The 23,745-nt window shown below is 41.7% G+C and overlaps 1 protein-coding gene and 1 pseudogene across 4 annotated transcripts; both read right to left on the bottom strand.

Moving 5' to 3' along the window:
• Positions 1-833: 833 nt before the first annotated feature.
• LOC307000126 (alpha-2-macroglobulin-like protein 1) lies at positions 834-8,652 on the bottom strand. 3 transcript variants are annotated; one of them, XM_079615423.1, is made up of 34 exons: positions 8,475-8,652; positions 7,842-8,025; positions 7,622-7,778; positions 7,418-7,506; positions 7,317-7,337; positions 7,053-7,218; positions 6,896-6,980; positions 6,705-6,819; positions 6,508-6,628; positions 6,314-6,423; positions 6,066-6,236; positions 5,759-5,983; positions 5,475-5,687; positions 5,247-5,396; positions 4,869-5,018; positions 4,705-4,780; positions 4,405-4,525; positions 4,102-4,327; positions 3,896-4,019; positions 3,702-3,823; positions 3,572-3,623; positions 3,394-3,477; positions 3,129-3,305; positions 2,952-3,027; positions 2,708-2,864; positions 2,535-2,609; positions 2,288-2,450; positions 2,029-2,213; positions 1,738-1,959; positions 1,541-1,662; positions 1,359-1,440; positions 1,189-1,272; positions 1,016-1,121; positions 834-935 (listed from the first exon to the last, which is right to left on the bottom strand). In XM_079615423.1, the coding sequence occupies exons 1-34, from the start codon at positions 8,552-8,554 to the stop codon at positions 895-897; spliced, it is 4,332 nt and encodes a 1,443-aa protein (XP_079471549.1). In that variant the 5' UTR covers positions 8,555-8,652; the 3' UTR covers positions 834-894. The 3 variants fall into 3 exon arrangements, with proteins under 3 accessions (XP_079471549.1, XP_079471550.1, XP_079471551.1); XM_079615424.1 differs by having other exon boundaries at positions 7,454-7,506; XM_079615425.1 differs by having other exon boundaries at positions 7,454-7,506; positions 7,842-7,999.
• Positions 8,653-11,338: 2,686 nt separating this feature from the next.
• LOC307002853 (alpha-2-macroglobulin-like) lies at positions 11,339-19,049 on the bottom strand (annotated as a pseudogene). Its single transcript has 31 exons — positions 18,873-19,049; positions 18,641-18,803; positions 18,474-18,526; positions 18,309-18,329; positions 18,044-18,209; positions 17,533-17,582; positions 17,270-17,390; positions 16,834-17,186; positions 16,529-16,753; positions 16,237-16,449; positions 16,015-16,152; positions 15,642-15,791; positions 15,478-15,553; positions 15,107-15,263; positions 14,803-15,028; positions 14,594-14,717; positions 14,402-14,523; positions 14,274-14,325; positions 14,095-14,178; positions 13,829-14,005; positions 13,626-13,701; positions 13,381-13,537; positions 13,220-13,294; positions 12,989-13,151; positions 12,486-12,670; positions 12,194-12,415; positions 11,998-12,119; positions 11,806-11,878; positions 11,639-11,722; positions 11,464-11,569; positions 11,339-11,379 (listed from the first exon to the last, which is right to left on the bottom strand). The product of its transcript is annotated as an alpha-2-macroglobulin-like (transcript).
• Positions 19,050-23,745: the final 4,696 nt, after the last annotated feature.

Raw genomic sequence — 23,745 nt, 5'->3', positions numbered from 1 at the left:
CTCTGTTTGAAGAGGCGTGTCTGCTGTGAAACGTGTAAACGCCCACTGCTGTGATTGGTTGACATGTTTGCATTTAAATAGCTAGCATTACATGTGGAAATCTCTCAAATACTTTTACAGCTATCAAGATTAACGAATCGTGAGAAGTTTAAGTATTTAGATCTATTCCATCACATGAAAGGTTGCAGTGATGACCATTGAGCAGACGGTCTGTTGATCGCATGAATGAAAAGATTACAGCATTTCTAGGCAATTTCTGCACTCACGAATACTTCCACCAAATAAAAAGGCAAACATGAAGAACAGTAAGAGCTTCATTATGCATTGTAACAGCATCATTGAGAATGTAATGAGTTTTGGCAAGTGTCCAAAAACTCACGTTGTGTGATTGACAGCTTGGGCTATCGGAAATGGAGCGTTCTTTGATCACTTTCTGCATACATTTTAATCAGTTTAAATAAGATTTTTTTTTATCCTACTAAGAGAAACAATGCGATTTGATATTTTAGTCACTGGCTTGATTTCAGATGCATAAACAGTATTGAATGGTTTGAGAAAGATTGTTTGAATTTGAATACAAATCAGAAAATCACTTATCAGGCATTGGAATATAGTTATTACTTATTACCATGGTTGGAAAAGAAAAGGTTAAATTTTCCAGTTAATGAAGGGTCACCTGCAAGCAAAGCACCTCAATATTAAATGCCTAGTAAAAAAAAAGAACCGCAACTTTCTGAGTGAGCCATGTTAATGATTTGAAGTCACAGGACAACTAGAAACTCATGAACACCAACTAATTCAAACACACATCACATAATGAACAAGCAACAGAACTGGTTGTATAAAAAGTGGTTTTATTTAAGTCACGCATCCTACAGTCAGTACTGAATCAAATCATAGACAGGGAGATGTGTAGGTGGTCTCAAAGGAATCACCTGAAATAGGAGCAGAAAATTAACTGGATTATTAACAGTAATTCAGCCAGAGAAAAAGCATGATTAGGACGAAAGCATACTTGTCTGATAGTAGTCATAAACGTTTATGACTGCTGGCTTGAGATTTTTCACTGCAAGAACCTGTTTCAGCTGCAGAGTGTAACTCATGGGGACGCCTTTGGGAACCTGTGAGACAGAAAGGATGAACCACAGCACACGAGAAAATGGCAGCTAGTAATATACCCAGTCTCACCTCTTTTAGATACACTAGGACATGATCATCTTCAACATCAACCCGTTCCACTAGCGGGGCAAACGATTGGGGTGAAGAACCAAGCTATGGGTAAGAGACATCATTTACACAATTACAATTGAAGGAGCTTCAAGCATCTTAGAACTTTCTAAACAATCTTAAATACAAACCAGTGACGTGTCTGCCGTGAAGCCTGACAGGAGCTTAATGTCTACTAGAACCATGTTAGTGCTTGATTTTACACCATTGTATCTGAATGAGGGTGAAAAGAGGTTTAGTCAAAAAGATCAAAAACAGCGCTTCATTTTTGTAAGAGTCATAAACATCAGTTTCAGGACACAATGCTACTTACTTCACATTGAACTTCAACATAAGATTGGCTCCAAGCGGTTGGCAGTCTCCAGTCACCTTCGCTTCGACACTCAGTGTCCTGGAAACTTTAACGGGTGTTGGGATGTTGTAGAAACATGCAACCTATAGTACGAGTAGAAAAAAAAACGCATTTAGATTTGGATGTGCACAGCAAATAGAGAGGGTGAAGATACAGACCTGCACAGACACACAAGTGGATCCTGATGCTTTAACACTATATTTGCCAGGAACGTTCTTCAGCCACTTCTCCTGATACAGCAGCCTGTTGTCCCGATTCACTTTGAAGCTATAAGAGTCTCCTCCCACTACTGAGGACTGTACGGTGACGGAGCTGGAGCCATCCAAGCTGAACACTTGAGCAGCGTACACAGACAGAGCCTGAAGAGCCACCACTGTATCCTAAAAACAAGCACCAGATTAAAAATCTACTCATAAATGATTGCACTCATGTTTGGTGGTCAGAGGCACCTGGGTGGAGGAGAAGCCTCCATAGGGATTCTGCTGGGCCACGAGCCAGTTGACAATGCGGTTAGCATAGCCCAGATTAGCCGTCGTGAGAGGCTGAACAGCAAGAACTGCTAGTAGAACGTAAGAGCTGATCTCCACCGCCAGAGTATCACCAGATGTCGTCTGAGACCAATGGAGCTTAGTGCCTTAGGATGAGATGGAGGGGAGAAAGTTTATGCCAAAGACCCTGATGTACCAACATCAAGCTGGTAAATCTTACCTTCAGAAATGGCAAGGTTTTCCAAGGCAGTTAAAAGCTGTGCTCGAGTGGTGGTCTCTCCAGCCAGACTGAAGGTGTAGGTCAGCAGAGCCGTTGCATAAGTGTTTCCCAGGTTCCCAATGACAGGCCTCAAGCATGACAGACCGTTGGTAATGACGGGATCCTAAAAAAGCCAAAACAAATATCAGACAGCCAGAACAGGAAGGTCATCTGCAAGGAGCTCATACAACTACTGGGTCAATTTTACCATGGAGGGGACACCTAGTTCAAGCAGCGATGCAACAATGTAGGCAGTCATGGTCACACCGTCACCAACTCCACCCTAAAAAAAAAAAAAAAAAATTAAAAAAATCTAATTTATAAGAAAAGTCTCAAACCTAATCCATAGTTTTCCAGTGCATTTATAAACATGTCACGCACCTTCATGTCACTATGGTACAGAGTTCCCTGCTGCATGAAACAGCCGTCTGAACCCTGCTTGCTGATCAACCAATCCTTTGCACTCTGCAGGACATTTGGATCAATGAAGATAAATTGCCTCGCTAGACCAAAGGACCTCAGGACAAAGGCGGTCAACCTGGTCGTGGAGAAGAGGTCACAAACTGAACTTACAAAAAGCTGGTGCCACAGCAGATTATACACAGTAGAACAATGAGAAACTCACCATGTATTTGATTCATCATAACCAAACGTGCTGTATGATCCATCGCTGTGTTTGAAGTTTAGTTCTCCTTGGTATCCTGATTGGGTCAAAAGCCACATGTAGGATACTAAATGCCTAGTCCTGCTCTTCCCATTGGACTGTCATTTACATATGTAAAGTGGATTTGGTCATCCATACCACTCTGAAGGTAGCCGGTTGCAGTCTCTCGGATGGCTGCAGTGATTTGCCCTGTGACCTTCAGGTACAGCAGTATGTAAATATTCGGAGCAAGAATGATCATATTCTGTTCTCCACAGCCAGATGGCATCTGTAATAACCCATCTAGATTCTTCAGTGCACGACCCATTATGTCCCCTATAAGAGGTCAAGCATAAAACCCACATCAGAAACCGTTATTCTACCAACCTTCACATGTCAGTTTCTACTGAATTACATTTTTTACCAAGGACTGAAACGGAGCATCTGGCAGATCCTTGAACCACGTTTTTTGGAAATGTCAAAGTCACGTCTTCAGAAAGAACATTTCCTGCAGACCGAACAGAATGGATCAGCATTTAGAGCTAGGCTAATGTTTGGCTGTACATGGAGAATGTATTGGGAATCATTGAGTGCAAACAAACCCTTTGGACACAATAACCAACTCTGAGTGTTTGTCCTTTCAACTCCTTCAGGCTATTGAAGCAATAAAACAATATCAGTAAAGCAGCATGAGGTCCATGACCAGACTCCAGAAGGCTGGTTAACACTTACCAGGACAAATAGACTTCGTGTGACTACATCAATGCGTCCTCTCGTTGGCACAGTCACAACTTCAGTGCCACATTGGGTCCGGGATACTTCAGCTGAAGCATTGACAGTCACATTGACAGTTCCTGCAGTAACAGACAGGAAGTGAGCAACACCAAATATACACTTACAATTTAGATAGATGATCCAAAACTGACCTAGAACAGAAGCTGAGAGAACCCATTTAAAGGTTTTTCTCCCATTGGCACAAAGACAGGACATATACGGTTCAGTATATGGTTTAAGAGTGAAGGCCGTGGATGAAGCTGGTGTTACTTTAACCTGCCAATGAAACAGAACACATGGAGCAAAGACACATGACATTCTCTATACAGAAATTATCTAAAAGAAAACCATGGCAGACCATGATGCACTTGGATAGATAGCTGAAGACAGTGGCCTTCAGATCAAAAGACTCCCCACGGACGATGGAGTACGGCAGGGAGAGCTCAAGGAAGAAGGGCTGGAAGACCGTCAGCAGAGCAGGAGGAGCAAGACCAAAACCTTTTGAGGACAGGCAGAATGCCTCCGTTTCCCATGTGGTGATGGTGTCAGGTACAGTGAGGGAAACTTGTGTGGATCCAGTGTTTCTGAAAGACAGCAGAAAAGAGAAATAAGGGGAACAGGAGAAGTAAAACCTGGGTAAGTAGCTTTAGAAGGCACTAACCCCACACGGGCAAGCTGCCAGAGCCATGTTTCTGGAAAGTAAGTCCTGACAGTCACTTTTAAAGTTGAAGTGTCACCTCCATCTGGAAGAGCCATTGCTACAGGACCATTCAAATTCATCACTGAAAAAGACAAGCAATTTTAAACCAAACTGCCCCTCTTGTTGCATCTATAGAAATGATTAAAACACCCAACTTGCTTTTCCACTAAGGAGGTGTAACCTCACATAACTGAAAGAAAGTTCACCAAGTCATGCAGAATTTGTTTTCACTGAAAGAATGGCCTCTCTGCATAGACCTACCTTCTGGGAATCTGGGATACAGCGGGCACGGAGGGGCTCGTACAGCGAGATTTGTTGCGATTTTCATTCCCAGGCTCTGTCGGAGTGACAAGTCAAAACACAATACAGATTTAAAGTCAATAACTCAGTTCATGACCATGTAGTCACAAAATACGTTTTTCTACCTTGAAGGTTGTGTAGGCTTGATTTGTAGCATCAGTGTAGCCAGGATCCATATCAAAAGCTAGACGGGGTCGAAAACCTAGACACTCTGATTCATCCTCAACGTTGTATGGGTAACCTGATAGTGATTGCACTGGGAGCAAATCAAACACCTGGAATCATGAAAAAAAAAGTGTTTAGGTATGTCACTTTTGAAAAATGTTTCACTAAATTCATTAATGTTTGGCATGTTATGTCAGTACATGAATGTATGTTAAGACGTACACTACAACTCCTACAATCATAACAGGTTTGTCCTATTGATCTCAGCACAACTCAAATTCTAAAGCTGAACCTGAATGTCAGTCAAGACCAACAAGAATTTAACTACACATGGCTACCATTTTAGCAGTCAGACGTCTTCCTGGCTCCAAGATCCAGACGCTCTGATCTACAGCACTGATGCCACACAGAGATCCTGCTTCAGCAGAGACAGTCAGAACATTTCCCTCAGCAGGAACTGCCGTAGCAGGAGAGAACTGTAGAGACACCTGGAACAATGACCAATACACTGTAAGATGTGTCACCATTCCCCACTTGAAGACAAAAGATGCCAGTGCACATCATACCTTGTTTTGGAAACATGTTTCGGTCTCAAACGATGCACTACCAACAACAACATTCTCACTGGGCAGAACGCAGTAGACCAGTATCTGCACGGCTGGAGCCATATTGACACTGACAGACAGTTGGAAAGACACAGAGCCGCTCGTGACTGTATTAGAAGCCCTCGCTTTGACTGTCTGAAATCCATGGAGGACGATCACTCCTCTGGACAAGACCTGACAGACAAACAGATACATAACATGTTCCTAATATATATATTTATTTTTATTTGTTTATGTCCACCCACCATATAGATGATGTCAACACTGTAGTCGCCAGCCTCTCCAAAAAAAGAATACTTTATGGTCATTGGAAACGAAGCACCACATTTGAGAGGCTGCTCAAACTTCACTATAGTCAGTTCACTAGATGGGTTGTTGGGAGAATCAGGGTGGAGAAGCTTAACAACCCTTGTGTCCGTGGTAAAGTATGGCGATTTGTAACCATTAACAACCGCTGGAGTCGCACTTGCCTGGGGAACAATAAATGCAATGGTTTTTTTTTGTGAGAGAAATTTAATGTCTACATCTCAAAATACAAAGAGCAAATCATACCACCAGATTCAGAGCAGCTTTAGGGAGATTAGCAGTGTTGAGGGAGAATGTGGCAAGTCCGTTCTGATTTGTGGTCAGATCCATCAGCAGTTTGTTGGGCCAGCTGTTACCATCCAGTAGATAAACCACTTTGTTTGCGATTGGAGTCCCATCAAAACGAGACACTGATATCTGTTGGGAATGATCAAGGTTAGGAAAGGGAACCGATGTGAAGGCTTCTGCAACAAGGAATTAACTTTTGTCCTTGCCTTTCCATTAATCATTGATCCAGGTTCAAAATATTCCGGGGTGTCTAAAAACATGACTTTGCCGACTTCAAACGTTATGGACACTGTTGCAGATTTTGACATCACTACATCTGGGGAAAAATGAAACCAACTCAAATAAACAAGTCAACTTCCTCTATACACATTTCTTTGGTTCAGATCAGCCAATATCTCACCTGTTCCCTCCTCAGTGACATTCACATTTACAAGAAAAGTGTCTTGCATTTTATTTTCAAATTTGGTGTTGAAAAACACTGATGTATCAACGGTAAGGGAGGCGCAGCCAGTGGCATTCATCTGGTAACAGAACAAAGTGTCACATAAGTCAAGCACAAGCAGAAGAAAAACCTCCACTGTAAGGCAGGAGTCAAACCTTTGCAGTTTTATCCAGGCATTGACGGGTCAAATCAGGAACCACAACATATGAAAACGGCTCACGACATACTTCCACCAAGGCTTGGCCAGGTACAGGTTGGCCATATGTGTATCTGGGAAACGTCACAAGGAACAAAATCAAGAACGGACCAACCACAAGACAAGAAAATATCTGTAGGTTTCACTCACTTGGCACAAGCCTCAACTTTCAGTCCCACATCTGCAACACTGTACATCTGTGGTGCGTTTACAGTCACATCAAACTTAGGCAAAACTAAGCCAGAAATAAAAACACCGTAAGATCTCAGATCTGTCGTTGAACTGTTGCACATCATTCACAACTTACCGTATTTTTTCACCTCAAAAACATGGGAGGTCATTTGGTCACCAATAAAAGCTTTTAGTGTGTACATCCCTATCTGAGCCTCTGGGTTTAATTCATGAGAAAGCTGCAATATCCACCTCGCTGAAGAAACGTTGGTCCACTGACCAATCCGGTTATTGTTATTGTCCTATTAATACAATGAACAGCTCTTAAAAACAGCAAACCAAAATGTACAGAAAGTGGCAGCAGCTCCATTCAAAGACTTGCACCAGAACAAATTCTCACCTCCACCACCACCAGATTATACTGAAAGACAAAGACAGAAATATTAAGCATTTAAAAGACACCATTGCAGAGAACTGAAAAACTGCTCAAGTAAAAATAACCTGCAATAAATGTGCAGTTTCATGGCCAGACCTTACCATCTGATCAAGTGGCACAAATTTGGCATCCATAGTGACAACTCTGAAATTCACTGCAAAGACACAATGAACTTACATTAATTGCATAATGCACTTGATGATCTGACCTTGTAGCAGATTGGACTTTCTACACCTTTAATATTCAACCAAGGGTCATTCACAGCTCACCAGTTTGTCCTGGATTGTAGATGGGTTTGTCTGTTTGGATGAAGGTCAAAGGCAGGTAACGTCTGAACATGACTTTCCTCTCTTCAGTCGCTCTGAAGACCTTCCCTTGAACTTCTACCTTCAGCGTCTGCACAGATTCTTTATCTACTCGAGGAGCCTGTAAAGAAGCGTAGTTAACTCAAACCAGAAAAAGAAAGAGCAATGTCTCATGATAACATACCTGGAAACTAAAGCAGCGGTGAAATGGCTTTGAAGAAACCTGCTGCATAAGTTGAGTCATCCCACTTTCATCATCAAGCAGAGAAACAGTCATTGTGAGACTCTCTTGGGGTTTCAGAAGACTAGCACACAATTTGGCATCTGATCCAGTTTCAATCACTGCAGGGAACATCACCATGAATAACCTGTGTAAACATCATTAAGTATAGGTTGAGAGACTAAAATAAATCTGGTCAGAACATTTGCATGTTAGTTGATCATTCACAGGGTTCCCAGGTCTGTGAATCAAAACTAGCCTAATAATAAAAAACAGGCCAAAGCGGTTATCTCCATCGGAGAGTGGGTTGAAGTACCAAACATGGGGTTGGTTGACTGGGTGGGAAAACTTTCAACCTTAAAAAAAACTGTGCCATGGTTATAAAATAAGAGCACACGACAGCCATTTTGTTAAGAAATATATTTGAGGAACAACAGCACACAAACTCGATTCAACAGTGACTTGTATTTAAAACAAAAGTTAATGAACAAAAGTTTACCAAACGGTTAATGTGCTTCATTTTGACCTTTATAAAACTATCATTCAGCATAAATCAAACATTAGGCCACTTTTTACTTTAAAGCCCATAGTACTTACGGCCTTTTCTGTCCATCAACAGCAAAGAGGAAGAGGGCTAAAATGAGCCCTTTCCAAACACAAATGTCCCTCACAGCCATGAGGAGCAATCATCCAAGACTAGACAGAAATCAAACATCTCTTTCAAAAACCCTGCAGCACTTCTGTTGAGATCCACACTGCTCCACAGCTTAACTCTAAATCAGCTGCACTGATGCCAGCGTTATTTAAACGCTCTTAATAATTCAGAACAGGTTGATTTAGCACTCACAGGCAATCTGGACGTCTTTAGGGCGGAGCCCCGGTAATTAATCACAGGGTTGCCAACTCTGAAACACACAAGCTCTTAGGCCACATTTACACACAGCCGTGTATTTAGCGAAACTAATATCCCCCCCCCCCCCCCCCCCTCCTTTTTCAATAATAACATAGTGTACACAACATCGTTTTCAAAAAAGTAGTCATTTACATCAACCCACATAAATACGCCATGGAGTGCCATCATAACTATGCCAAACCTATGGGCGGCAGTGTAGGGGGAAGGATAAATCCATGCAAGACAATCAGAATCCTCAGAATCAACAACCAACGAATAACACGAGCGATTTCCTTTCCACAGCGCTCACATGACGTTAAGCATTTTCTGGCGCATAATGTGACGTTTGAGAACCTAAAACCCCGTTTCTCCCAGTTGACACGGCAACACATAACCGGCGTTATCAGAAATCTCCACTTTGTCCAGAGTTTTTAGAAATAATCGTTTTCTGTGATAAAAACAGGGTTTTCGTGTAAACGGGGCTTTACTCTGTCCAATAAAATATCCGCCAAATACGAGACTCAATCCCAGGGATATGTGCGGTGGATTATGCCACGGATTCCCCACCGAAGGAGGCAGTCGTGTATTTTACGAGAGTGTACGTAAACACCACAGACGTCTGATTCAAACGTCGTTTTTAAGTACATTGCAGTGTGAGTTTCAATTTATACATTGTCAGCAGAGCTGTTATTTAAGTCTTTAAATCCAAGAGAGTGGATCACATCACTTCAGTTCTGAGGTCTTAACACTGGCTTCCTGTCAGTCAAAGATTTGATTTCAAAATACTACTGTTGGCTTATAAAGCACTGAATGATAGGCCAAAAGTACATTTCTGATCTTCTGCTACGTTATGGACCATCTAGACCTCTCAGGTCCGTATATCTGGAACAAAATCCCAGGAAACTGCAGGTCTGCTGAAACTCTTGATTATTTTAAATCAAGGCTGAAGACTTTTATTAATGATAAATTATTCATTTCTTAAACTGCACTGTAACTTTTACTCTCCTGTTTTACCAGTGGCAGCTCATCAGGCACAGCCTACCCAAAATTGAGAGAAGGACAATCCCAAGTTATTCAATTCATGTCTCAGAATGTTTATTTATAGTTTGTAATTTCACCTCTGTAAGTGTAATCATCGCGCTTTTCCCGAATGTGCCAAATCTGTGAAACGAGAGACTGAGGCGATAGAAATGGGGAGGTAAATCCATACCCAGAGACTAGTGCCTCCAATGTTTTTTTGTTTTTTTTGGCAAATAACCATTGCATATTTGCTTTCAGCAATTAGTGTTAAGAAAAGAAACATGGCAGAGGCGGATGGCCCCCCTTGGTATAACAACCAATCATTGAAGAGATGTAAATTATGTGATAGTTTGAACTGAACATATGGAGAGTAGTGATATAGAATATTTGATTGCAAACTAATTTATCAAACTACCAGTTGAACAGCCGCTACCAAAAAAAATCAAGACCCCACACCAGGCTAAGATATAGATGAAAGAGCCGAACATGCTCCTTTAACAGACATGTAAAAGGACAGAAGGTGTGATTTTTGTTTCTTCAAGTTATAGGCTAGGACTAGGTAATGGAAATTGTGTTTATATTGTCATGCTGCACATCATTTGTCAATTTTCAGTCTAAAAGTGATCAAGAAAAGCTATTTTAAAGCAGTTTAAAAAAAATCCTTTGGGAGGGGATTTGACCTCTACAATTTTAAGTGGCTCCATTTAAAACCCACCACTGGTTCTCTTATATATATTTTTTAATTTCTCACAGCCCTTGGCCTTGTCCTGCTTTCCGCAAAGGGCTTTTCAGACTTGAAATGGTTAACCCTGGATCATTCTAAATCAGGGTAAATCTCTTTGCATGTTTCACAATGCTCAGAGTACTATATCCAGGTTTAACAGTTGATCCTGGGCATTCAAAAGCTGTCGTTTCACACTGCACATTAATAAACCCTGGGTTCAAGTCCTTATTTGCAGTGTCAATGTTACTGACTGGACAAAGGCAGCACAACATATTTACATACAGTAAAGAGTCTAGCATTGCTAGTCCTCATTACACATTGCTGACTAATCAAGTTTTCTGAGTGAACTTTACACCAAAAGTTAGTCTCAAATTGTCATGTTTTTTTTCAATTGCTGTTTGACATTTTCCCTATCATACGCAGAAACAACCGTTTATATATCTCTGGAGCAATGCTAACCGCCCTTTTAAATTGTGGAAAATGCTCCTTTACTGGGGGTTAAAAGAATGACGATAACCCGGGGTTAAGTGCAGTGTGAAAATCCCTAATTTTACACAAAGCTTACTACCTTGGTTGGAAAGGTAAAGGTTTTTAATTTGCCAGTTGATTAATGAAGGGTCACCAGCAAGCAAAGCACTTCAATTTGAAATGCTTCATTGTAAAAAAAGCTTGAGTGAGCCATGTTAAGAAATAGAAACTCATGAACACTGCAACTTCCTGATTCAATCAAATGTCACAGACAAGAAACATGAGGCAACAATTGGACGGATTGTATAAAAGCGGTTTTATTTAAGTCACGTGTCCTACAGCCAGTACTGAACCAAATCATGGACAGGGGGATGTGTAGGTGGTCTCAAACGAATCACCTGAAAAAGGAAAAGAAAAATGAACTGCTCTGGCTGGATTAACTGTTGAACATGATCCAAAGCAAGATTAGGATGAAAGCGTACTTGTCTGATAGTAGTCATAAACATTTATGACTGCTGGCTTGAGATTTTTCACTGCAAGAACCTGTTTCAGCTGCAGAGTGTAACTCATGGGGACGCCTTTGGGAACCTGCGAGACAAAGGATGAACAGCAGAGCACAGCACTCAAGATGGCAGCTAGTAATATACCAAGTCTCACCTCTTTCAGATACACTAGGACATGATCATCTTCAGTATCAATGCGCTCCACTAGCGGGGCGAACGATTGGGGTGAAGAACCAAGCTGAGGAAAAGACATTCGTTTACAGACTATAACATGCGACATCTTGGGACTTTCTAAATCTTAAACATACGAACCAGTTATGTATCTGCCGTGAAGCCATAAAGAAGCTTAATATCAACTAGAACCATGTTAGTGCTTGCTTTTACGCCATTGTACCTGAATGAGGGTGGTGGTGGAATAAAGAGGTTTAGTCAACGGAATCAAGAACACCGCTTCCTTTTGGAAAAAGTCATAAACATTAGTTGGTTTCAGGACAAAGCCAAAGCTGTTCTTACGTCACAGTGAAGTTCAACATGAGATTGGCTCCAAGTGGTTGGCAGTCTCCAGTCACCTGCGCTTCGATGCTCAGTGTTTTGGCTGCTTTAACAGGTGTTGGGATGTTGTAGAAACACACAACCTACAGTATGAGAGCAAAGCACAGTAAGATTTTTATGTGCACAACAGAAACCGAGAGAAAGTGAAGATACAGACCTGCACAGACACACAAGTGGATCCTGATGCTTTAACACTATATTTGCCAGGAACGTTCTTCAGCGGCTTCTCCTGATACAGCAGCCTGTTGTCCCGATTCACTTTGAAGCTATAAGAGTCACCTCCCACTGCTGAGGACTGTACAGTAACAGTGCTGGAGCCATCCAAGCTGAACACTTGAGCAGCGTACACAGACAGAGCATGAAGAGCCACCACCGTGTCCTAAAAACAAGCACCAGATTAAAAACTCAACCCATAAATGATTGCACTTATATTTGGTAGTCAGAGCCACCTGGGTGGAGGAGAAGCCTCCATAGGGATTCTGCTGGGCCACGAGCCAGTTGACAATGCGGTTAGCATAGGCCAGATTAGCGGTCGTGAGAGGCTGAACAGCGAGAACCGCTAGCAGAACGTAAGAGCTGATCTCCACCGCCAGAGTATCACCAGATGTCGTCTGAGACCAATGGAGCTTAGTACCTTAGGATGAGATTGAGGGGAGAAAGTTTGACAAAGAAACGGATGAACAAACATCAAGTAAACGTAAATGTTACTGTAAATGTATTTTTTGCATTTTCTGTATGCATGTGAAAAGCCCTTCTAGGGACGGACATTGCAAATTAGCCTTGGCTATAAATGTTGTAGTGTGGTACATGTTTATAGTTCACACGTGTCCCTATTAAATAAAATTAAATGTCATCTGAGACCAATGGAGCTTAGTGCCTTAGGATGAGATGGAGGGGAGAACGTTTGACAAAGAAACTGATGAACAAACATCAAGAGGCTGGTAAATCTCACCATCAGAAATGGCATAGTTGTCCAAGCAAGTTAAAAGCTGTGATCGAGTGGTGGTCTCTCCAGCCAGACTGAAGGTGTAGGCCAGCAGAGCCGTGGCATAAGTGTTTCCCAGGTTCCCAACGACAGGCCTCAAGCATGACAGAGCATTAGTAATGGCAGGATCCTGAAATAAAAACCATATCAGAAAAATCCTCTGCAAGGAGCTCACAGAACTACTGGAGACTTGTTTACCATTGTGGGGACGCCTAGTTCGAGCAGTGATGCAACAGTGTAGGCAGTCATGGTCACCTCATCACCAACTCCTCCCTAAAACATCACCATATTTGATTTAGAAGAACAGCCTCATCTCAAGTCAATTGGTTAGAGCATAGTTTAAGAAACATGTAATGCACCTTCATGTCGATGTGGTGCAGAGTTCCCTGTTGCATGAAACAGCCGTCTGAACCCTGCTTGCTGATCAACCAATCCTTTGCACTCTGCAGGACATTTGGATCAATGAAGATAAATTGCCTCGCTAGACCAAAAGACCTCATGACAAAGGCGGTCAACCTGGTCGTGAAGAAGGTTGTGACAAACTGAACTTACAAACTGCTGGTGCCACAACAGATACACAACAGTAGAACAGCGTGAAACTCACCATGTGTTCGATTCATCATTACCAAATGTGCTGTATGAACCATCATTGTGTCTGTAGTTCAGTTGTCTTTGGGATCCTGATTGGGGAAAAAGCCACATGTAAATAGGTCAAGAAGGTAGTTAGTCTGATTGAGTTAATCTGAGGACAAAACCAGTTTGGAATTTAGTCTCCAACATATGTAAAGTGGATTTGGTCATCCATACCTTTCTGAAGGTAGCCTGTGGCAGTCTCTCGGATGGCTGCGGTGAGTTGCTCCGTGACTTCCAGGTACATCAGGATGTAAATATTGGGGGCAAGAACAATCATATTCTGTTCTCCACAGCCATACGGCATCTTTAATAACCTATCCAGATTCTTCAGCGCACGACCCATTATGTCCCCTACAAGGATGTAAAGCATTAAACCCACATCAGAAACCGTTATTCTACCAACCTTCACATGTCAGTTTCCACTCAATTAAATGTTTTACCAAGGACTGAAACAGAGCATCTGGCTGATCCTTGAACCACATTTTTTGGAAGTGTCAGAGTCACGTCTTCAGAAAGAACTTTTCCTGCAGACCGAAAAGAATGGATCAGCATTGAGCGCTAGGCTAAAATTTAGCTGTACAGGGAGAATTTATTGGGGAATCATTAAGTGCTAACAAACCCTTTGGACACAGTAACCAACTCTGGGTGTTTGTCCTTTCAACTCCTTCAGGCTATAAAAGCAATAAAACAACATCAGTAGCAGCATGATCTCCATGATCAAACTCCAGAAAGCTAGTTAACACTTACCAGGACAAGTAGACTTCGAGTGACTATGTCAGTGCGTCCTCTCGTCGGCACAGTCACTACTTCAGTGCCACATCGAGACCGGGATGCTTCAGCTGAAGCATTGACAGTCACATTGACAGTTCCTGTAGTGAAAAGTGTATATTGGGTGTTGCTCACTTCCTGTCTAATTTAGAGAGGCAGTCCAAAACTGACCTAGAACAGAAGCTGAGAGAACCCATTTGAAGGTCTTTCTCCCATTGGCACAAAGACAGGATCAAAACGAATCAGTATAGGGTTTAAGAGTGAAGGCCGTGGATGAATCTGGAGTTACTTTAACCTGCCAATGAAACAGAGCACATGGAGCAAAGACACATGACCTTCTATACACATATATATTGATATGAAAATAAACCATTGCAGACCATGATGCACTTGGACAGATAGCTGAAGACTGTGGCCTTCAGATCAAAAGACTCCCCACGGACGATGGAGTACGGCAGGGAGAGCTACAGGAAGAAGGGCTGGAAGACCGTCAGCAGAGCAGGAGGAGCCAGACCGAACCCTTTTGAGGACAGGCAGAACGCCTCCGTCTCCCATGTGGTGATGTTGTCAGGAACAGTGAGGGGAACTTGTGTGGATCCAGTGTCTCTAAAACAGACAGCACAAGAGAAATTAAGAGGAACAGAAGTAAAAACGGTGATTAAGTAGTTTTAGGAGTTCACTAACCCCACTTGAGCAAGCTGCCAGAGCCATGTTTCTGGAAAGTAAGTCCTGATGGTCACTTCTGAAGAGGGATTGTCACCTCCAGCACTTTCTGCTTCTGGAAGAGCCATTTCAGCAGGAGCCATTTCAGCCATAGCTACAGGAGGACCATTCAAATTCACTGAAAGAGACAAGCAATTTCACCCATTTACTCTGAACGGTATTAGTGTCTGCAGAATAAGCATTATTCAAAACTGCCCCTCTTGTTGCAATTATGGAAATTTTAACACAAATTTGTCCATCCACAAAGTAAGCGGAATAACCTCCTACAAGGCAAGTTCACCTGGTCATTCAGAATAGTTTATGTAAAGAACTGTCCATCTGCATAGACCTACTTTCTGGAAATCTACGATACAGCGGGCACGGAGGGGCTTGTACAGCAAGATTTGTAGCGATCTTCATTCCCAGGCTCTGTCATAGTAACAAGTCAAAACAAGACCAATTTAAAGTCAATGACTCCATACTGTTCAGTGACTACATGATCATTTATGGTCTCTACCTTGAAAGTTGTGTAGGCTTGATTTGTAGGAGCAGTGTAGGCAGAATCTATATGAAAAGCTAGACGGGGTCGAAAACCTAGACACTCTGGTTCATCCTGAACGCTGGATGGGTAACCTGATAGTGATCGCACCGGGAGCAAGTCAAACACCTAGGACCATAAAACAGTGTTGGTTTGTCACACGTTTATTTAACTAAATGCATTAATGTTTGGCATGTTATGGTCACAGAGTTAATGTTAGGTGATAAGTGTATACAAACTGCTATAATTATAACATGATAGCATAGGTTTGTCTAATTGAACCATTAGCATTATTCGTTTCAAAGCCAAACCTTAATGTCAATCAAGACCAACAAGATATGCACATGGCTACCATTTTAGCACTCAGACGTCTTCCTGGCTCCAAGATCCAGACGCTCTGATCTACAGCACTGATGCCACACAGAGATCCTGCTTCAGCAGAGACGGTCAGAACATTTCCCTCAGCAGGAACAGCCGTAGCAGAAGAGAACTGTAGAGACACCAATGACCAATAAGCTGTAGGACACATCATCATACCCCACTTGAAGGCAAAAGATGCTAGTGCACATCATACTTGGTTTTGGAAATGCGTTTCTGTCTCAAACGATGCACTACCAACAACAACATTCTCACTGGGCAGAACGGAGTTAACCAGAATCTGCACTACTGGAGACATATTGACACTGACAGACAGTTGGAACGACACAGAGCCGCTGGTGACTGTATTAGAAGCCCTCGCTTTGACCGTCTGAAATCCATGGATGACGATCAATCCTCTGGACAAGACCTGACAAAAAGAACAAATGGGTGCATAAAACAGGCAAGAGCAAGGTTTATAAAAAAACTAAACCCTGATGTCCACTCACCATATAGATGATGTCAACGCTGTAGTCCCCAGACTCTCCAACAAAAGAATACTTCACAGTCACTGGAAACGAAGAACCAAATTTGAGTGGCTGCTCAAGCTTCACTATAGTCAGTTCACTAGATGGGTTGCTGGAAGAATCAGGTTGGAGAAGCTGAACAACCCTGTTATCTATAGTGAAGTATGGCGATTTGTAACCATTAAAAACCACTGGAGTCGCACTTGCCTGGGGAACAACAGATGGAATCAGTTTCATGTGAGAGATTGGGAGGAGAAGCCCATTTCACAAAACAGAGCAAATCGTACCACTAGATTCAGAGCAGCTTTAGGAAGACTAGCAGTGCAGAGGGAGAACGAGGCCAGTCCGTTCTGGTTTGTAGTCAGATCCATCAGCAGTTTGTTGGGCCAGCTGTTACCATCCAGGAGATAAACCACTTTGTTTGCAATTGGAGTCCCATCAAAACGAGACACTGATATCTGTTGGGATTCAAGGTTAGTAAAGGCAACCAATGTGAAGGCTTCTGCTACAAGGAATAAACTTTTACTTGCCTTTCCTTTAATTGTTGATCCAGGTTCAAAATAATCCGGGAGGTCCACAAACGTGACCTTGCCGACTTCAAACGTAATGGACACTGTTGCAGATTTTGACATCAATACATCTGGGGAAAAAACAAAAACACTGAATAAACAAGTCAACTTCCTCCATACACATGCAATTGGTTAAGATCAGCCAATAGCTCACCTGTTCCCTCCTCAGTGACATTCACATTTACAAGAAGAGTATCTTTCATATTATTTTCAAATTTGGTGTTGAAAAACACTGATGTATCGACGGTAAGGGAGGCACAGCCAGAGTCATTCATCTGGTAGCAGAACAAAGTCACATTTAAGTCAAGCACAAGCAGAAGAAAAACCCTCCACTGTAAGGCAGGAGTCAAACCTTTGCAGTTTTATCCAGGCAAAGACGGGTCAAATCAGGAACCACAACATATGAAAACGGCTCACGACATACTTCCACCAAGGCTTGGCCAGGTACAGGTTGGCCATATGTGTATCTGGGAAACGTCACAAGGAACAAAATCAAGAACAGACCAACCACAAGACGAGAAAATATCTGTAGGTTTCACTCACTTGGCACAAGCCTCAACTTTCAGTCCCACATCTGCAACACTGTACATCTGTGGTGCGTTTATGTGGTGCGTATCGGGTGGTGATGGCGCAATGGATAAGACACATGCCTTTGGTGTGAGAGACCTGGGTTCGAATCCACTGTGAGACACCAATGTGTCCCTGAGCAAGACACTTAACCCCTAGTTGCTCCAGAGGCGTGCGACCTCTGACATATATAGCAATTGTAAGTCGCTTTGGATAAAAGCGTCAGCTAAATGAATAAATGTAAATGTTTACAGTCACATCAAACTTGGGCAAAACTAAGCCAGAAATAAAAATCCTGTAAGATCTCAGATCTGTCGTTGAACTGTTGCACATTATATACACAATGTTCATAACAGCTTACCGTATTTTTTCACCTCAAAAACTTGGGAGGTCATTTGTTCACCAATAAAAGCCTTTAGTGTGTACATCCCTATCTGAGCCTCTGGGTTTAACTCGTGAGAAAGCTGTAATATCCACCCCGTTGAGGAAATGTTTGTCCACTGACCAATTCGGTTATTATTATTGTCCTATTAAAACAATGAACCGCTCAGAGAAACTGCAAACAAAGCAAGTGCAAAAAAAAAAAAAAAAAAAACATTGGCTCAATTGAATTGCAAAATTCTCACCTCCACCACCACCAGACTGTACTGCAAGACACAAAGATAGGAATGTTGAGCATTTCAAAAGAACACACTGACGCAGCAATTATTAAATGAAAATCAAATTGATTTACATGTTAAATTCAAAACTACACATGTAAACAACATGCAATGTTCATGGTCAGGCCTTACCATCTGATCAAGAGGCAAAAACTTGCTATCCATGGTGACAACTCGGAAATTCACTGCAAAAAAAGCAACAAATGCTCACAATTATTGCATAATGCACCTGAAGGCGATCAGAAAGTGTAGCGTAATGGACTTTCTACACTTCTAATATTCAACCAAGGGTCATTCACAGCTCACAGTTTGTCCTGGATTGTAGATGGGTTTGTCTGTTTGGATGAAGGTCAAAGGCAGGTAACGTCTGAACATGACTTTCCTCTCTTCAGTCGCTCTGAAGACCTTCCCTTGAACTTCTACCTTCAGCGTCTGCACAGATTCTTTATCTACTCGAGGAGCCTGTAGAGAAACCCAGTTAAACCAGGAAAAAGAAAAAAAAAAGAAACCCACTTGCATCTAATGGCATACCTGGAAACAAAAGCAGCGGTGAAATGGCTTTGAAGAAACCTGCTGCATAAGTTGAGTCATCCCACTTTCATCATCAAGCAGAGAAACGGTCATTGTGAGACTCTCTTGGGGTTTCAGAAGACTAGCACACAATTTGGCATCAGATCCAGTTTCAATCACTGCAGGGAACGTCACCATGAATAACCTGTGTAAACATCATTAAGTTTAGGTTCAGGGACCAAATGGAATCAGGTCAGAACATTTTCATGTTGGTTGAACATCCACAGAAAGTGGCCACAGGGTTGCCAAGTCTATGGGCAGTTGGGGTGGTATTTGAGCTGCACAATAATACATAAATAAAAAGTTTGATTAGTGAAACAAGTGAAGTATTTATGAATCAAGCTTTTTGAATGAATATCTGGAATGATTCAATGACATTTTAACGTTCGTCATACCTAGTGGTGTACAATCAAAACAATCATTTGAAGTGACAATTTCATACCTATACATGACAACTGCTCTCTCTGGCTCAGCAGTACCAATGCAGATTTGAATGTTCCGTTTGATTGTCAAAGGTTTAATTAATAGTCAAATCTTTGTCATTTAGGAATAAGGCGGTGTGGGGGTTTAAATCAAGATCACAATCTCTTAGCAATTCATCGTGCAGCTCTAGGTTTTATCAGAGCCCGTCTACGGAGAGCCTGTTCACTCCCTATTAAGTCCTATTGTACCGAATTTTGGCTGGAGTTCCACTGGGGGCGATCACCCCCGAGTGCAAAATGAATGGGAGTCTATGGGGCTAGACGGCTAAATTTGTCCCTTTCAGCCGATTGCCGTTGAGAAATCTCAGATTTGATTGTAGGTTTGGCAAGTTCAACATGGGTTATAGGTCGAAAATTGAATGAACGAGTACTTATGTCCTTTCGATTTCTTACAGGTTGAGTTGTTGCCCATAACACGCTAGCATTCTGCTAATGAACGCTGATTGGTCAGTGAAGGACTGGTTACGACCAGAGATACCGCTTGATGGCATCATGGCATCCGAAGCGGGAACAGAATGTATTCTAGCAGAAACTCTTCTAGCACGTGTGTTTCCCTGTGTCAGCTGTGCTGGCGATGCCTCGAGAGAAAATAAAGTGCAGAGCGCGAAAACACCACAGTAACTGAAGGATTGCCGTAAAGCAGTATCTCTGGTCGTACGATGTGTATGACGTCATTGACATTTTGAAAGACTTTTTAAAGCAAATAAGTGACTCTAAAAAAATCTAACACCCAGCAATGTGCAATTTCTTTGCATCTCCTTTCGAATACAACATTCAAATTACTAGACAAATTATATCTTGAGAAAAGTGGATTTTGAGGGGTATAGCTCCATAGACCTCCATTCATTCTGCACTCGTCCTGTGAGCGCCCTCATATGGAATCAGAGTGGAACTGCAACCAGTCAGAAGCCGGAAGTGTAGCGAGAGTGAACCTTCTCCCCTTATTAGACATTCTCTGGTTTTATGTTGAAGCTCCAAATTTAAAGGGGACATATCATGAAAATCTCCATTTTTCCGGTTTAATGTGCATCTACCAACCCAGAAAATGTGAAAAGCCGACCAGATTTCGCTCCCCTTCTGATGTAGGAAGGAGATCTTATATAACCACTTATAATGTTTCCACCCACGGCAACTCAACCTGGTTGCTCTATAGAGGAGCACTGAACTATTTACGTTTTTGCTCACACCCATAAAGGGGCAAATTTGACAAACTATAATAAATGATCTGTGGGTATTATGAGCTGAAATTTCACAAAAGTGTATGGTTTCCTCCCCAGAATGTGTCGATTACATCTTTTGAAAAGGGGCATAATGAACTGAACTGGCAACACTGGACTGCCATGGTAAAAAATAAAATACGAGCACAAAACAAGCATTTATGAACTCAATGAACATCATCATTTGACCACTAGATGGCCACAAAGAACAACATGAACAATGAACTCGTTTTTTTCCTAAAAACAATCAGCATTGGTTAAAGCTTTCGGGATTCATTTTGTCATCTTTAAAACTGCATCAGCATAAACATTAGTCTACTTCGGTTCACTTCAAAGCCCACGGTACTCACGGCCTCTTCTGTCCATCCACAGCAAAGAGGAAGAGGGCTAAAATGAGCCCTTTCCAAACACAAATCTCCCTCACAGCCATGAAGAGCAATCATCCAAGACTAGACAGAAATCAAGAGTCTCTTTCAAAAACCCTGCAGCACTTCTGTTGAGATCCACACTGCTCTACAGCTTAACTCTAAATCAGCTGCACTGATGCCAGCGTTATTTAAACGCTCTTAATAATTCAGAACAGGTTGATTTAGCATCACAGGCAATCTGGACGTCTTTAGGGCGGAGCCCCGGTAATTAATCACAGGGATGCCATCTCTGAAACACATGCTCTTAGAGTAGGCTACATTTACACAACAACGTACTAAAAACCGGAAAAATGTTTCTTTTTACAGACGACAACATTGTCAAAAAGATGCCCGTTCATATGGATCTGCGAAAACAGCTAAAAACTCTGTATGCACCGTCAGAGGTTGTCAAGTCCCGAAGAGACCTTCTTTAAGGCCACATTTACACATAGCCGGGTATTTAGAGAAACGAGTAATGGTGGTAAACGAAACATTGCCACCATTACCAACAGCATCCATGAGGGGTTTTCACTACTGAGGCATAATGTTCAAGCCGCAGCTTCATGTTAGTCCAATGGTATTTGAAACCAGCCATTTTCCCTCCGCTATGGTAGACACTTTAGTTTATTGTAATTGTAATTCCATTGTTGGGGCAGATACATATATAAAAGTGGCAATATGTTGCCATTTGTTGATTGTTGTTGACTCAGTTATAAGAGAGCACACTGTGGCATGAGTTTAAGTTTGACATGACCCCTTATTTAATGTCTTCCAATTTATATATTTACATATGTAAGACTGATGAATCTGGGTGTCATGTGTCCTGTTGAGAAGTCTACCTGTTTTGTTGCAATTAGTTTTTTACATGGTGATTATTGGAGGGTGCACTTTTTGACACTAAAAAAATGTTTATATTCGTCAAGCATGTTTATAGCAGATAAAATGCAATATGTTGTAAGCAATCAGGGATATTTAAGCTTATTACAGATACTTGAATCGAAAAGTATGAAACCTGTTTGCTGCCCATGTACAACCGATTGCAAACCGATTCAATAGTAGATATTGTACTATTAACATATTCTTTAATCAGGAAAGGCAGTAGCGGGTAGGCAAGATCACTCAAAAGGAAAATGGGTATCGTCTCCTCGTCATCCAGAATCTTCTTCTCAAGTGCAGGGATCTTTCCGGTCTTAAAATATGGATTTAGCTTGGAATTGGTGAAGACATGCGTGTCATGAACAGTCCCTGGCCATTTTATGACATCATCCATTAATCTGTATTTGTAGTCGCATACAGTTTGCACATTCAGGGAATCTCTTCCCGTCCGGTTCAGGTAATCCATTGAGTTGACAGATGGCTGCTTTATTTCGATGTGGGTGCCATATACAGCTCCTAAACACTGAGGCATACCATGAGCGTGTTCAAATGCGGACACTAGCTCGTGGGCTTCGGGCACAGTGAGAGGCAGCTTTATGTATTTTGGACCTAGGTGAACAGAGATGGCACTGCATGTTTGCCTGACAATAACAGAAACAGTCTGCCGTGAAAATCTAAAGGCATTGGCGTTTTTTTTTAAGTCTCCCCTCATCACTTAAGCAGTACAGCGTGCACACCTAATTAAGGACTCCAACTGGTGATCTCATGTTGGTCTAGATTTAGTTGCGCTCATATTTATTCTGTTAGTCACACCAATGTGTGTGGACTGACAGTCTTGAGCAAACCATCAGTTTTTAGTTCTAACACACTCTTCTTTAAAATGGGTAAGGATACTTAAATGAGGCTAATTTTGATACTTGCATCTCACCCATTTGAATAAAACTGTCCCGATGCAATATGAGGCTCAAGTTGATGTTTGCTGATGTAAACAGAGACCTGGTTATATCTGTGTGTTAGCATCATTTGGGATGATAGTTGCAGTTTTCAGGGGATAGCTCAAGGACCTTTGTTGGGAGAGTTGGCTGAATTATTCATTAAATGTGAACAATTTGTGGGTCTGATTGGTCAAGACACTACATTGAAGAAAATGTATTTGTGTTTAATCCCTTTTATGTTGCGGCTAAAAACGAGCTGGCCGTAACCATGATGGCATTTATAAGTATCATCGGCATAACAGTGGAAACTAGTTTAATGTTTACCAAGATGTAGCAAATATATTGAAAATATAAGTGGGCCTAAAACAGATCCTTGAGGCACTGTTGTTATCTTTGATTTTTCAGTTTAAATTGACAAATGGTAATGTCTGAAAGGTATATCTAAACCACCTTAATGCCAGTCCCTGAATACATGTACTGTAATTTTGTAGTCGATCTAAGAGTGTTATGATCCATAATGCCACACTAAGATCAACTAGTATTGAGATACAGACTTGGTCAGAAGCTAGAAGTCAGTCATTTGTAATTATAATGAATGCAGTTTCTGTGCTATGATGGGGCCTGACTCCAGACTGAAATTTATTGAAAACACAAATGAGCAAACATGACTTAGTATTTTAGACATAAATGGAAGATTTGAAATGGGTCTCTAATTTGCCAATTCATTTGGATCTAATGGTTTCTTAATGAGAGGCTTTATAACTGCCAGCTTGAGCAGTCTTGGGACATGACCTGTATATAAAGACAAATTAATATTGAGAAGAGGCTCTTCTGCTACAGGTAACAACTGTTTCAGTAATTGGTGGGTATTAGATGTAGTAAACATTCTGGTTTAGATGCAATCAGTTTATTTAGCT

Source organism: Phoxinus phoxinus, assembly GCF_949152265.1.
Source record: "Phoxinus phoxinus genome assembly, chromosome: 1".
Taxonomy (NCBI): Eukaryota; Metazoa; Chordata; class Actinopteri; order Cypriniformes; family Leuciscidae; genus Phoxinus; species Phoxinus phoxinus.
The sequence above is the reverse complement of the archived record's forward strand: the minus strand, read 5'-3'. Positions and strand labels throughout refer to the sequence as shown.